Raw genomic sequence first — 12,847 nt, 5'->3', positions numbered from 1 at the left:
CTGAGTCTGTGCCCCCCCCCCGACCCCCGCTTGGCAGACAGCCCTCTCAATAGCTAGGATTTGCACAGCTCCCGCATAGAACTGGACCCCAGCATGTGTGCTTCCCTCCACTGCACACTGTAGGACCCAGAGTGACATGTGACACGAAGCCCATGACTTGATCAGCTCAGAGCTCTGTTTCCTCTGGGGTTGCAAGGAGGCCATTTGGGGGCCACCAGGATTTGTGCTGCCCCAAGCTTGCCAACCATCCCCTGCACTAAGGAAACTCCATCTAAACCTGGCTGATTTTTCCTTGCTGTCAGTAGCCACATCCTCATTTATATACTGATGTTAATTTTTCTCTTTTCTTCATTGACACAGACCAATGGTTATGATGGAGAATTATATGGATCGCAGTCCCTGAGTAGAAGATCTGGCAGGGTCAGTACAGTCAACTTGCATGGCATGAAATTCAAGCAGGTTGCTTCAAAGCTTCTAAGACTTATTGCTAAATTCAGCTTTTTTCCTCATTTTATATTATAGCAGGACTCTTCTTTTTCTAACACATGATAGAAAGAAAGATAATGTTTTCCAACTAGTAAACATTCCCTGAATGTTATTATTCAACATTCTCAGGATGACTGATGTGGTAGGAGGTAGGTAAGAAGCTGATATTGATAGGACTCTCTTAAGTTTAACACTACCTAGAATTAAAGTCTCCCTCTTTCATTATCTTGAGGCCCTCGGTTCGTGTGTATAGTGTGTGTGGTGGTGTATTTGGCTTTCACCAACACTTAAGTCCAACGTCTTCCCAGTTCGCATTTCTTGTTTGTAGTTTTAATGTTTTTCTTTTGCGAGGGCCTGTGTTTCCCTGGAAAGGAAAAGGAAGAGAACTAAATTGCAGTGTTTGCTCAGGGGTGAGGGTGGGAGGCAGAAGCAGAGGGCTGCTCAGGGGAGAGAAGTACAGGCTGCCGCAGGGGCGTGGGGGACATTTAGTCCCTGGGGATTTCGGAAGGTAAGCTGGGTACAGCTAACGAAGCCTCGTGAGCTGCCACAGGTCTCTTTTTGTGTTAAGTGATCTAAAATGTTCTGTTCTTATTGTCAATTTTTTAAATTATGTCGAGATATTACAAACACTTAAATTATATTTCTAGACTTCAAGTGGGTAACACAGAGCACCCCCACCCCCACCCCCACCCCGCCCTACTAAACCAACACAGTCTCAGCTTTCCAAAACTGGCTGAACAGGTTGCTTAAGCCTTCTCCTGCCTGCTTAGGATTACAAGTGTCTTTATTGTATTTCCTCTAAGCTCTGCTCCTTGCAGACTTTGCATCCCTCCCAGCCTACAGCTCCTCTTGTGGCCTTGCCTTGCGCTTCTCTAAAGGAGCGCAGAGCTCGGGACAGGAGCTGCCTGCTCTGCACAGCGGCCACGTTGACAGCTTGCTGACTGGCTGCAGTGTCGCAGACTTGCAGACTGTACTTCCTGGTGGCCACCAGACCACTACTCGGTGGAGTTTTATAGACTAGTTTGTAGCTTTGCCTCCTGATAGGTTGTTTTACTGTAAGTGGTCACCGAGCGGCACAGTGTGGGCTTAGAAGTTACTTCCGAAGTTCTTTAGTGTAGCTTTTCCCAATGTTAGGTGGACCTGTGGGTCATCCCTAATGTAGCCAGCATGCCCATGACAATACAGGGTGACATCAAGCTCCACATTATGCAGATAATGACTTAGTTTAACCTTTGAGAAAGTAAAAATATGCATCATGATTAAGATTTAGATGAAGCCTGTAGAAATCAAATACAAAAGGATCTGTTTACAAAACTGCTCACAGGACGAAATTGGATGTAAAACTGATTTTAAAAATAATCTGAAAGTAGAGTGTTTGAAGAACAAAATAACCTCCCTGAGCCCCTCTTTAGGAAGCTCCCAGAGCAGAGCTGCGCAAGCATGAGCTTGGAGAAGAGTGGACAGGAATGCGACGTCCACTCCCGCCTGCAGGAGGGAATGATACCCGCTTCCTCCCGCAGGGGACCGCAGTCTCCCTAGCAGAACTGCTTGACCTTGACACCTTCCTAGCCACATTCAAAACTGCACACACGTCACCTCCCTCTGCATTCTGGAGGGATCTGATATTTTTTAAACGTGCTCAAGGGCTGGAGTGTGACTCAGTGGTAGAACACTTGCCTAGCATGTGTGAGGCCCTGAGTTCCCTCCCAGCACTGCAAAAATTTATAATAATTAAGTGTACACTCAAGACATCATAAGGGCAGTTTCCTTCTGTGGACAGAGGTCTCAGCTGGAGGGGGACGAGCCACCCCCTGAGGTTCCACCTGTCCTCGGGTGTGCTGGGCTGAAGAAAGTAAAAATTCTATGATAAGCAGGATTCCAGCTACCTTAGAAGATGTGATGAGGAAAGTTCAGACTGGGAGGTTGTAGGCAGTCTGGCATGAGATTTAGCAGGTGACGACATAGTAATAGGTCAGCTACCGGGCTCCGCGAGAGGTTCCTGAAACATGAACTCTCCCGCTGCTGCACCAGCCACGCCAGCCTTCCTGGGCTGCTGGGGCCAGCTCTGTTTTATCTCTGCCTGGCGGATGGGCCAGGCTGTGCTTCGGGACTTGAAGCAGGTACTCATCACTTAAAAATGTCTCCTTCTTTGGTGCTCAGAATTCCAGCTCTGGCGGTGACGGCAGATTCTCCACGTTGTCATCGTGCAGGGAGGAGAAGTTGGTTGGTTTCCATTCAAATCTTTCACACCCTTTCTTCAGAGACTGCAGGTTTCATAGCATGCGCTGTGTGTGTGTGTGTGTGCACTCGGCTCTCCTCTCTAACATGCCATGGATTCTCATTTGGATTGATGTTTTGTTAAACTTTTGCGGAGGGATTATCCTGAGATACTTCATTCAGACCACCTCAACTGTCTTGCCTTGGAGTGTGAATTGTGGTTCTCCATGGACTACCATGAAAGAACGTGCGTTTTTTTTTTTTGTTTTTTTTTTTTTTGTAGACTTTTTAATTAGAACTCCTTGAGAGGAATATCTTGGCCTTCTTTCCTTGACAGTTCCTGAGCAATGTTATTTTATAGGGTCCTACACACTCCGTGGCAGTTTCTCAGGGCTGGACTAGACTTGGAATGAAAATCCGGTCCAATCCAGGCATCATCACAACAGTTCCTGCTGCACACCGAGAGCTCAAGTTGACCCTGATCCTGACAGACACAGCTCCTGGTTGCTGATCAGCCTATGAGCTGAGCTGCTGAGCCTCCTATGATTTTTTTTTTTTTTTACTGAATAGTAGATGAGATGTAAACACCGAAGTAGTATTACATTCATTCAGAAAACTTTATTTCCTTCTTCTTTTTGATGAGCCGGGGTACTTGTTCTAAAATAGAAGATGATCATGTATAACTAGGAAGAACCAATTATTAAGATTTTTTTTCCAACTAAAAGCAAAAATAAAATAAAATGGAAGATAGTACTCATCAGTTAACAGTTAGATGTGAAATTACCCACCCAAGTCCAGCCTGTGTCCAATTCACATTCATTTAACACAAGCAATCCAAGTCCAGAAGGTTAACGGTCAAAATGAGAGCTGACCCATTCAGATGCAGAGTGCATCAGGACTCTCCGGAGGCCATGTGTCCCCATCCTGATGCGCCTGGCTTTTACCCTCCCACCATCTGCCTGGTAGCTATTCTGTTCTGAAGCAAGCCTATCGATTCCTGCCCAACACATCAGCTTGGTTAATCTTACTTAAATGGACATGTCTCAACTATGGATAGGTCTCAACATGGGACAAAGGATTTACAACTCCCGGACTAACTTTTTAAGTCCCCCTGCCCCGACCCTTTGATTTGGGTGAATCATTTTGCGGGGGAGTCTGTTAGTTCATGCAAGTAGCATCCCCCTGTCCTGTGGTCTCTGAATTGTGCCACTTGGTTTATCACCTCTTCTGTGAGTCCTGGGTGCATGCCATCAGGTAAGTGCCAACCAAAGGAGTCGGCTGGGAGACCAGTCCTGCAGATTCCTGGCTTGGAATTTTTCCTACCAAACTCTAAAAATTAGAAGTCAAGTTACAAAGACTAAAACCTCTTGGGTCTTGTTAGCAATTAAAATCACATCTTTTTTTCCTCCTGCGTGTAGACTCCAAGGTTGGTCTCCATAGCGGCCGGCTCCTTTCACTGGCCCAGCCGCCCACTTCCTCCTGACCGTCTTCCTGCTCTGCCTCATTGGCACCTGCCCTGCACGGGTTGGCTGTGGGGGTGATTTTGTCTGAGTCGCTGGCACCGAAGCACCTTTGAGATGCAGCGAAGGTGCAGGCTGTCCCCCTGTACCCACCACTTTCTCTGATTACAGGGACCCTCCTGCTCCGACCTTGGGCTTCCTGTTGGTGGCCTTGCTCACAAGCCCCTGTCTGCCCAGAATGGAAACCGGGTCTGTTCTCCTTTCCCATCCCTTTCTCCCTCCTCTCCTCTGTGTGGCACTTAAATTGCGGAAGTGTTGTTTCAGTGGATACTTCAACCTCTGATAGACGAGGTCTGTGGAGCAGATCTCAGTGGGTGTTTTGATTGGCTCCAATATTTTGCTAAGACTTTTCTCAGTCTTAAACAAAAAAACATCTAAAATAATTTAGGACCTAATACGGAAAAGTGGACTTCAGGAAAAGCAGAGTTCTATGAAATGTATATTTTTAAAAACTCAAGTCCAGAAAGTTAGTCTCTCGGGTCCCTCCATTTCCAGCAATTGTTCCCCCATTTGGAGTTTCAATTTGTTTTTTAAAAAATATTTTTCTTTTGTAAATGTGTCCAGGAAGCAATTTGGAAGATTTCTGTGCACCATTTGGCTCCTTCTTGGAGAGGTGGGCAGAGCAGAGTCATTTGTTTGGCTTTCTCTCCCTGTTTCCTGTTTTCACACGGCCATGGGCAGGGCCAGCGGAGGGCCCTGGCCTTCCTGGCTGTAGGTTTACAAGTCCTGTTCCAAAGCAGAGGTCAGTGTCGGAAGTCCAAGTGCGCATCGTGTTTCAGAGGTTGAATTGTCCTCGGGTCTGCAGACATGAGCTGCTCAGTGACCTGTGGCCGGTCACGACTGGCTTCCCCCTGCTGGTCCAGCATGCCCGCTGCTGTGAGCCTCTGAATGAGTCCTGACTCCCTGAAGCTAAGTCTTTGTGCCCTGGTGAGCTGCCTTTGTGCTCCAGAGTGTCCCCTCATGTGTGTTCCAGGTGTGGAGTCACCTTTGACAGGACATGTCAGCCCTGACCATCGAAGCTGGCCTAGAGCTCCCTTTAGTGGGCCGAGGCCTGTCACTGCTGTCCTCGGATAGAAGCACCCATGCTGTTCTGCTGCTGTCCTCCCTGCACTCACTTAGAGGCATCCCTCAGTACCCCGGGGGGGGGGGGGGGTCCCAGAACCCCCAATAGCAACCCTCACAGATGCCCAGGCCCCTGGTGTAAACTGCCGTGTGACTTGCATAGGACCTGTGCACAGTGCCTGTGGTTCCTTAGGGTGCCCAATACCGTGTGAATGTTGTCACACTGTGCTGTTTAGGGAACAGGGACAGGAAACTCTCTGTACGTGTCCAAGACGGGTACAGTTGTTTTTCCAGGTGTTTTCAGTCCTCGGCAGGTTGAACTGTGGCAGGTGTGACCCTCAGTGCCAGGGCCGACCGCAGCAGGACCCCAGGGTGGTGTGGCGCCCTGGTGGGGCTGTCCGCCCTGCCGCAGGTTCCTTCTCATTCCCGTCCTTTTTTCCAGAACTCCCCGAAGAGAAGTGAGTAGGAAATGCCTGCTGCAGACTCCGGGGGCCAAGGCCTGAGAGGCATCCCGGGTTTTCCCTCCCTGTGAATCCCAGATCTGAGCTCTGAACCTGCTGAGACCGATGCCGGCCTGGCCTTCTTCCCTCTGACCATTGCTTTCTGTCACGATAACTGAACCCTTAGGTGGCCTTGTCACTCCTCTCTTGCTGTCTTTTTCAAGGCTTTAAACACCTGCCATTTGCTTTCGTCCTCCAGCCCTGCTATCTGTCCAGCGCTGCCCGGCCTGCGGGGAGGTACCGGGTGCGTGTGCTCCCTGGGCGGCACCTCCTCGCCCCACCTGCTCGCCCCCCAATGCATGTGCCCCTCCACCCACACACGTGCATGGGGTGTTTTCCGCCCCACGGGGGATTGTGCCTTTACAGGAGCTTACGTGTGCCGTGGTGTCCGTCAGTCCCCCATGGTGTCCATCAGTGCTCCGTGGCCAGATCAGAGTTTTCTCTCCCCGACTGCTGACAGTGGCCGTCAGACTGGTGTTGGGTAGGATCGTTGGTCAGGAATAGAGCAATGGCAACATGTAGGTTTCCTGCTGGCAGAGAGGAAAATGGGTCTTTAGTGCCTTGGCAACCTTAACTGATGCTGATCTTTGTTCCTCTATTACTGTGAAATTTTCCAGTTTTAAATACAGGTACTTATGCTATGCAGGAAAACAGTATTCAAAGTAACTATGTTAGTAACTTCCTGAATTCCCATCAGATTGCACACATATCATTTAAAAATATAATACCAAGCCAGTGTGTTCTAAGGGAAGAGGGAAGGTCAGGGCTCCTTTAAACTGGGCCACTTTGACGTCGCCACTTGTGGTATCGTAAGCTCCTGTTTTTGTGACTAATACGTAGGATTTTCAAGGTAATCAAATACTCTGTTTTCTACTTAGCAACATTTAAAGAGTTACAAACTATTCAACATTAAACCTATAATTAACATAATTTAATTTTTTATTCCAAAGTCACCTCACATAGAATACTTTTTTTTAATTAAAAAAAAAAATTGACAATCCAGGATGTTTGACCAAATTCCGGATGTCTGAATTATCTGATGTTTTAACTCTGAAGTCACGTGTTTCTCCTCAGCATGGAATGCTCTTCAGCTAGCCGATCTAAGTGACCTGTGGCGTTTAGCTGCATGCTCATTGACGGCAGTGGAACTCGTCCCTCCTGATTCCTGCATGTTCTTCACCCTGCTCCCTGGCTCTGGGCTGGCGAGGTGGCGTCGAGCCTGCCCCGCACAGGGCTTCCCAGGAGAGCCCTGGCACGTGTCACTCCTCCTTGGCTCACGTTTTCCGTGTTTTCTGGGTACCTGGGGACGGGAAGGCACCGTGCTGACAGTCTGTTCTGCTTGCAGGTGTCTCTGTTCGATGAGAGCAGCCTCAGTGGGGCTCGGCGGGGCGGCGCCTGCGGTTCCCGTGCTGTAAGGCGCTGTCTGTTTGCCACCCTGTCCTGCCTGCTGCATGTCCCTTGGGAGCACTTGCCGGGAGCAGTTCCAGTCATGGGAGGCACGGACCCTCACAGGGAGGAAGCGCTGTCTCCTCTCATTTTCCCACTGTAATGAGGGTCAGGGGTAATTGAATTGTGGAATCTCTGGCTGTTGGCCCAGTGTCCCCAGTAGGTCCATACTGAGGTCACAGGGAGACCAGCCTGAGTTGAGTTTCATCCGCTCTCTTCCCTTGCTAACCCTGACAAGAAGCAAAGTGACCTCACAAACGCAGGAGAAGGCAAGGGGATTGGAGAGTCACAGATTATTTCCCCTCTCAGTGGCCGAGGAAGGCGAGCGAGTCTGAGGACTCGAACAGGCATGAGTGTCACCTCCTTTCTCTACCCATGGTCCTTCTGCCTTCTCTTCAAAGGATCTGAAATGACAATTGCGGTCACAGTAAGGGGGTAGTAGCTGTAGAGTGAATATTTGCTGGTGAATGAGTGGAAATAGTGACAAAACGGGAATGAGCAGGAGCTGTGGAAGCGGGTGACCCAACTGGAAGGGCTGCCCCCCGCCGGGGCCACACACTCTGTTCTGACCTGTGCTGCCCGCGAGGACGCACTACACTGGCCACTCCTCCTCAGACCCTCCGTGGAGGGTAATGGCCTGCTAAGAAATACCTGAACCACCTTTATAGTTTTGCTTTTGAAAGTAATCAGCTACTTAATCGGCTGAATCCAGTTTTATGATTAATCAAGCTGTTTCTCCAACCATCGTAGATGGTCGTCAATTCTTTTGAAGCAAGTCAGTGTGACCTACAGTTTTCCTTATAGTTTAATTTTTATGACTATCAGGTTCAACTGTTAGTTGGCACAGCACCAGTCCTGGTTGATATGTAAACAGGGATGGAGTTCTGTGTGGCATAAATCATTTAATGTAACTCCCTACACATTAAATGTTTTTTTCTAGTTCTTAAACCCTTTGGCAGGCCACTAGAGAGCCGACAGGCCATGCTTAAGGCAGGAGAGCCCTGTCCTGTCCTGTGAGGATGAAGAGCTGCTAAGTGCTTGTCTTGATCAGAAAAGAGGGCATGGACTGATTCTCAGGAGGACAAGCCTTTCCAAGCCCTGGCTGTCTTCTGGCGGCCACGGCAGAGCTTGTGAAGCCCCACAGCTGGAGGCCCCCAGAGGCTCATTAAGCAGCGCCTTGGGGACACTGTGGGGTAGCGACCCATGGAGCATGGCCCCGGAGTGCTTTTTCATGGCAGGGATTTCAGCCTCCTGTGCAGGTTGCGTGGCAGTGAGGTGGAGGAGCCTGAGTTAAAAGTCCATCTTGTTTCAGCAACGCAGACCCCTGCACTGGTGCCCAGGACCCTGGTGCCAGCCAGGTGCTGCACTCACACGGAGGGAGCTCAGCACGCTTTGTTAACCAGGTTCCACAGGCTGGGCCTGGGGAAGGGATTCTTGACAGAGATCTCTGGCCCATGGCTGCAGATGAGCCTTGGGAGTGTGGTACTCAGGCTTCTCGTCTTTCAGCCAAGGAGAGTCCAGCAAGGACCCAGCCCCAGCCGAGTGGCTATGACTTCAGGGATCCTAGGCCTGCCCAGGGCAGTCCTGGGCCCACCTTGGAGGACTTGCCACCTCCCCTGATAGCTCAGGAATTGCCCCTCGCAGCCCCTGAGCTGGGCTGAGGGCTCTGTGTGGAGGGGTTCCCTCAGGCATTTTGAGCCCTGGGACGTCACCATCAGTGGCCTTGTCTGATCCTGGAGCTGGGAAGCCTGCAGAGACAAGCTGAGACACAACCTCTTTTTCATCCTTGGCCCTCTGTCTGGTCCTGTCACAGATGAGAGCCACATGGGCAACAAGAGGCAGAGGCATGATTCACACTGGGCTTTCTGACTTACATTAGTGCCCCACCCCCGGTCACACGACTCCCACACATGAGGGGGCACAGGTCCTGGAGACAGGCTGGTAGCTTGCTCAGGTTGGGCCATCTGCCCCAGGAACCCTTCTGCCTGGGGAACTGGGCCTGCAGTAAGCCCTGGAGCAGTCGCCTGACCTGTGGCGCCATAAGCCAGGTGCAGAGAGCATGGAACGTAGTAGGGTTTGTCTGTGTCTATAAACTGGGAGGCAAAATAATTCTGCCTTAATGGGCTGACTTCAGGGTTTCCGTTATGTTGAGCTCTCAGCCGGCCGTGCCAGTGAGCCTCCTGTCCTCACCATGGGGAACCTCCCCTGTGCCAGCTGTGCAGGGTGTGTCCCACACGGTGCCCACACAGCAGTGTTGCCCAGTGTTGCTCGCTTTTCCCATAAAGAAGTCAGCATGGGTAAACGGGTCTGGGGAACCTGGCCCTGCTGGCCCCAGCCCTGGGAGAGATTTGATTCTTCCGATTAATGTTTGATGGTCAACAGTTAGAATCATTCATTCACCAAGTACTGGTCGTGACAGTGCTCACCTGCTCCCTGGAGGTTCATTTGTGAACAGACTGGACACGGACTCTGCGGGGGTGGAGGGCCGGTGTGTCCTGCTGGGGAGACAGGCAAACTGAGAGGTGCTGTTTGAGATGAGACTGAAGATCTAGGGTTCCTTGGGCCTGTGATGAGCACGATCCCTGCGGACCTCCCAGCAGAGAGGAGGGTCAAGTACCTGGCGCAGGGGAGGTGGCCAGTGCTGTAGTGGAGGGGCCGTGGGCTGTCCTGAAGGTCTACTTCATGACACGTCAGGCTCTGCTCGGTGCTTGAAGCCCTAAGTGGTGTCCATGCCCGGCCTTCCCCAGCCCTGCCTTCTGCAGAGAGGGGAAGCACTTTTTTGAAAAACATGGAATGTGTCTAAGACTGGCTCCAAGGCAGAGCTGAGAGGCCACAGCTACAGACTGCGCTGTCGCTGGCACGGTCCTTCCCGGGAGTGGGAGAGGGTTGGAGATGAGGGGTAGGCAGGCAGAGACCCACGCAGGCCCTGGGCGGCAACCTGGCACTCTGAGAACGCCACGGACAGCTCTGAACTAACCTGAGTCTTACTTTGTTTCCATGTGGAAAATAGAGAAGCAGACTCCTCCCTAGGTCGGCGCTGAGCGCCCTGTCCTCGTCCTCAGCTCCTGCGGGAGGCAGCTTAGGCCCTCAGTCCCTCCCACCACCCGTGCTCTGTGCACAGGCGAGGCGTGGCGGACACTCGGTGCCACTGCTCCTTCCTGAGGGCTCTGTGATCTCGGGATGTTGCCATCTATAGTGGGTGCTGTTGGCCGTGCCAGGCCCGGTTCCCTTCCCAGTGCGGTTGCTCCCTAACCAGCCTCTCTTCCTCTGCCTTGCGTGGGCCAGCTCTGCGACTAACAAGTGTGCTTCCAGCGGCCCCCATGCTCATTGCTTCATGGCTGACCCTGTTCCTTGTCTCTATCTGTGTGTCCTGCGGCGACGGCTAGCCCTCAGAGTACAGTGGCCACCTCAACTCCGGCTCCCGTGCCTCCTCCAGGGCCAGCTCGGCGCGGGCCAGCCCTGTGGTAAGTTGCCCCTGCTGCCCTTGCCTCCTGTCTCCTCCTGCCCTCGTCCTGCACTTCTCTATCCTTTACAAGTGACCCCTGTCTTGAGAGCCAGCATGGGAGGAAGGCCGAAGACCTCTCCACGTTTCATTTCAGGCTTAAATAAAAACAGGATTGAGGGAAACCGGTCCACATTTGGCTACTGTTAGGGGCATCAGGTTGTGTTGCTGAATTTCTCATGGACCATAAATGTAAGAAACTGCTGACCGTGCCTAGACGTGGGAGTCCCGGAGGGGAACCCTGGACGGTAGAAGGCAGAACACAGCCATGTGCGGGGTGTGCTGGTTTTTTCCTTTAAAATTTTGAAGGACTGCCTTCATGTTTCCTTTGAAATGTTACCAGTTGTTGGAACCAGTGGTTTTCAGAAGCCAGTGCAGACCTGCGGTGCCCCTGCCTGGTGTTCGCCTGTCGGTCCTCCACGGCACACTGTCTGTGGCTCAGCACAGCTGGCCTGGCTTCAGGAAGCAAGGGCCTGTGGCTGGCCTTCTCCTTGTTAAGTGTCCTTAGTGTGGGTTGCCCGGGGTCTTCACAGCTGCAGACTCGGTCTCACCAGATCTGAGGCTTCATTTGAGGCTACTTGATCATCCTCTTCCCAGGGCCAGGGGCCCTCGGTGGCTGGCGAGCCCTGTGGAGAAGGGCAGACGGCCAGGCCGCTCTCTTCCTCTCACTTGTATTCAGACCACCAGTCTCAGAGAAGCTTAATGTGGCCCTCAACTTAGTCACTTAGCACCGTACTGCCCTGTGTTGGTGTCTGAAACCCAGGCCGTGCTCCTGGTAGTAAAGTAGCTGTGGAGCTGAGGCCCCGAGGGCATAGTGTCCCTCGCTGTGGTCCATGTTTCCCAGTGTGGTGCTGCCGGGTGGCTTGTTTTGAAGCAGCCCAGACCTTCACAGCTGTGGGGTTCACACCAGGATGGCTCCCTCGGTCAGAGGAGCCTGTGGGGTCCCTGGCAGCTCTGAGCCCCACGGCCTAGTCGAGCAGCCCCAATTCCCTGCACAGCCCAGTTCCCATGGTGCAAGGCCGAATGCCCTTCATCACTGGTAGGCAGCCACATCTTGTGGCCTAGAGAGGACGAGAGCTCAGAAGGAGCAGGTGTTAGAGTGGAGGCCCGTGCCTGGTGGACACGGGGACTGCCCCGTGTGAGTCGCACACACACATACCCTGCCACCTGGTATCATAGGGGAGTCTGACCCACTGCCGGCGTAGAAGCCACGTGCTCGAAGGAGTCAGACCTGTGCACTGAGCACGTGGCTGCAGGTGCCACAGAAACTCGAGGCCCCGCTCCTGGCTGAGTCTCTCCCAGAGCCATCAACAAGATGTCCCCTCTTCAGCCTCGCGCAACTTCCTTGTTAAAACCTGACAGCCTCTTGTTACACTGCAGGCAGGTCGCTGCCATGCTGGGGGGCCCTGCTCACCAGGGCCTGCTGGGGGGCTGGGGGGGCCCTGCTCTCCACGGCCTGCAGGTGTCCACCTGCGAGCTTGGGTTGTCGCACTGGGTGTCTCGTGCTCTGTGGCAGCAAAACATACCTGAACTTATCTCAGAGAGAGCAAAGGTTTTCCATGATAAATTTCATGTAGCATCACTCTCCTTATGTAGAGTACTCTCTTAAACACTCAGTTTTGGGAGGAAAAAAAATAGGAGATTTTCAATTGATGGGGGAAGTAGCTTCACTTTCAAAGAATCCCAAACACCTTCCGTGCCCCCTACCTGGTGTAATCAGGTGACACGTGGAATCATAAGTCCTGATTATTTGACATCATTAGAAATTTTGTTTGGATTTATTCCAGCATCATGATGAAGTTTCAAAATGATGGCACCGTATAGTCACTTTACTAGAAAGACAAACCAGACGCAAATTTCTTTGTTGCATGCTTTCTAAATTTGTGGAAAATTAACTCCATAAAATGGGTGTAATAGTTGGGCTGGGGCTGGGGCTCAGTGGCAGAGCACTTGCCTAGCATGTGTGAGGCACTGGGTTCAATTCTCAGCACCAACAGATGAATAAAAATAAAGGTCCATCAGCAACTAAAAAAAAAATTTAAAAAAATGGGTGTAGTAGATGGCCCTGAACAGAGGGTGGGGTGGGGTAGTCTCTGTGACTTGGGCAGAGAAGG

At 51.6% G+C, this 12,847-nt stretch overlaps 1 protein-coding gene across 36 annotated transcripts in view; it reads left to right on the top strand.

Annotated features, from left to right (window-relative positions):
• The window catches only part of Lrrfip1 (LRR binding FLII interacting protein 1), a 124,617-nt gene that overhangs the window by 82,254 nt on the left and 29,516 nt on the right, over nucleotides 1-12,847 (top strand). For 14 of the 36 annotated variants that reach the window (XM_058583333.1, XM_058583336.1, XM_058583318.1 and 11 more), the window contains 6 exons: nucleotides 361-420; nucleotides 2,647-2,709; nucleotides 4,335-4,412; nucleotides 5,985-6,029; nucleotides 7,131-7,196; nucleotides 10,618-10,695. The exons of 15 other annotated variants lie outside the window; for them this stretch is intronic. In XM_058583333.1, the coding sequence (XP_058439316.1) occupies nucleotides 361-420; nucleotides 2,647-2,709; nucleotides 4,335-4,412; nucleotides 5,985-6,029; nucleotides 7,131-7,196; nucleotides 10,618-10,695 (390 nt within the window). The remainder of the gene's footprint in view (nucleotides 1-360; nucleotides 421-2,646; nucleotides 2,710-4,334; nucleotides 4,413-5,984; nucleotides 6,030-7,130; nucleotides 7,197-10,617; nucleotides 10,696-12,847) is intronic. 7 more of the 36 variants (XM_058583334.1, XM_058583335.1, XM_058583315.1 and 4 more) reach the window with 3 other exon arrangements.

The sequence above is a fragment of the Marmota monax genome, unplaced genomic scaffold (genome assembly GCF_021218885.2).
Source record: "Marmota monax isolate L192 unplaced genomic scaffold, Marmota_monax_Labrador192_F-V1.1 WCK01_AAM20220418_F8-fsc00230, whole genome shotgun sequence".
Lineage (NCBI taxonomy): Eukaryota > Metazoa > Chordata > Mammalia > Rodentia > Sciuridae > Marmota > Marmota monax.
The sequence above is the reverse complement of the archived record's forward strand: the minus strand, read 5'-3'. Positions and strand labels throughout refer to the sequence as shown.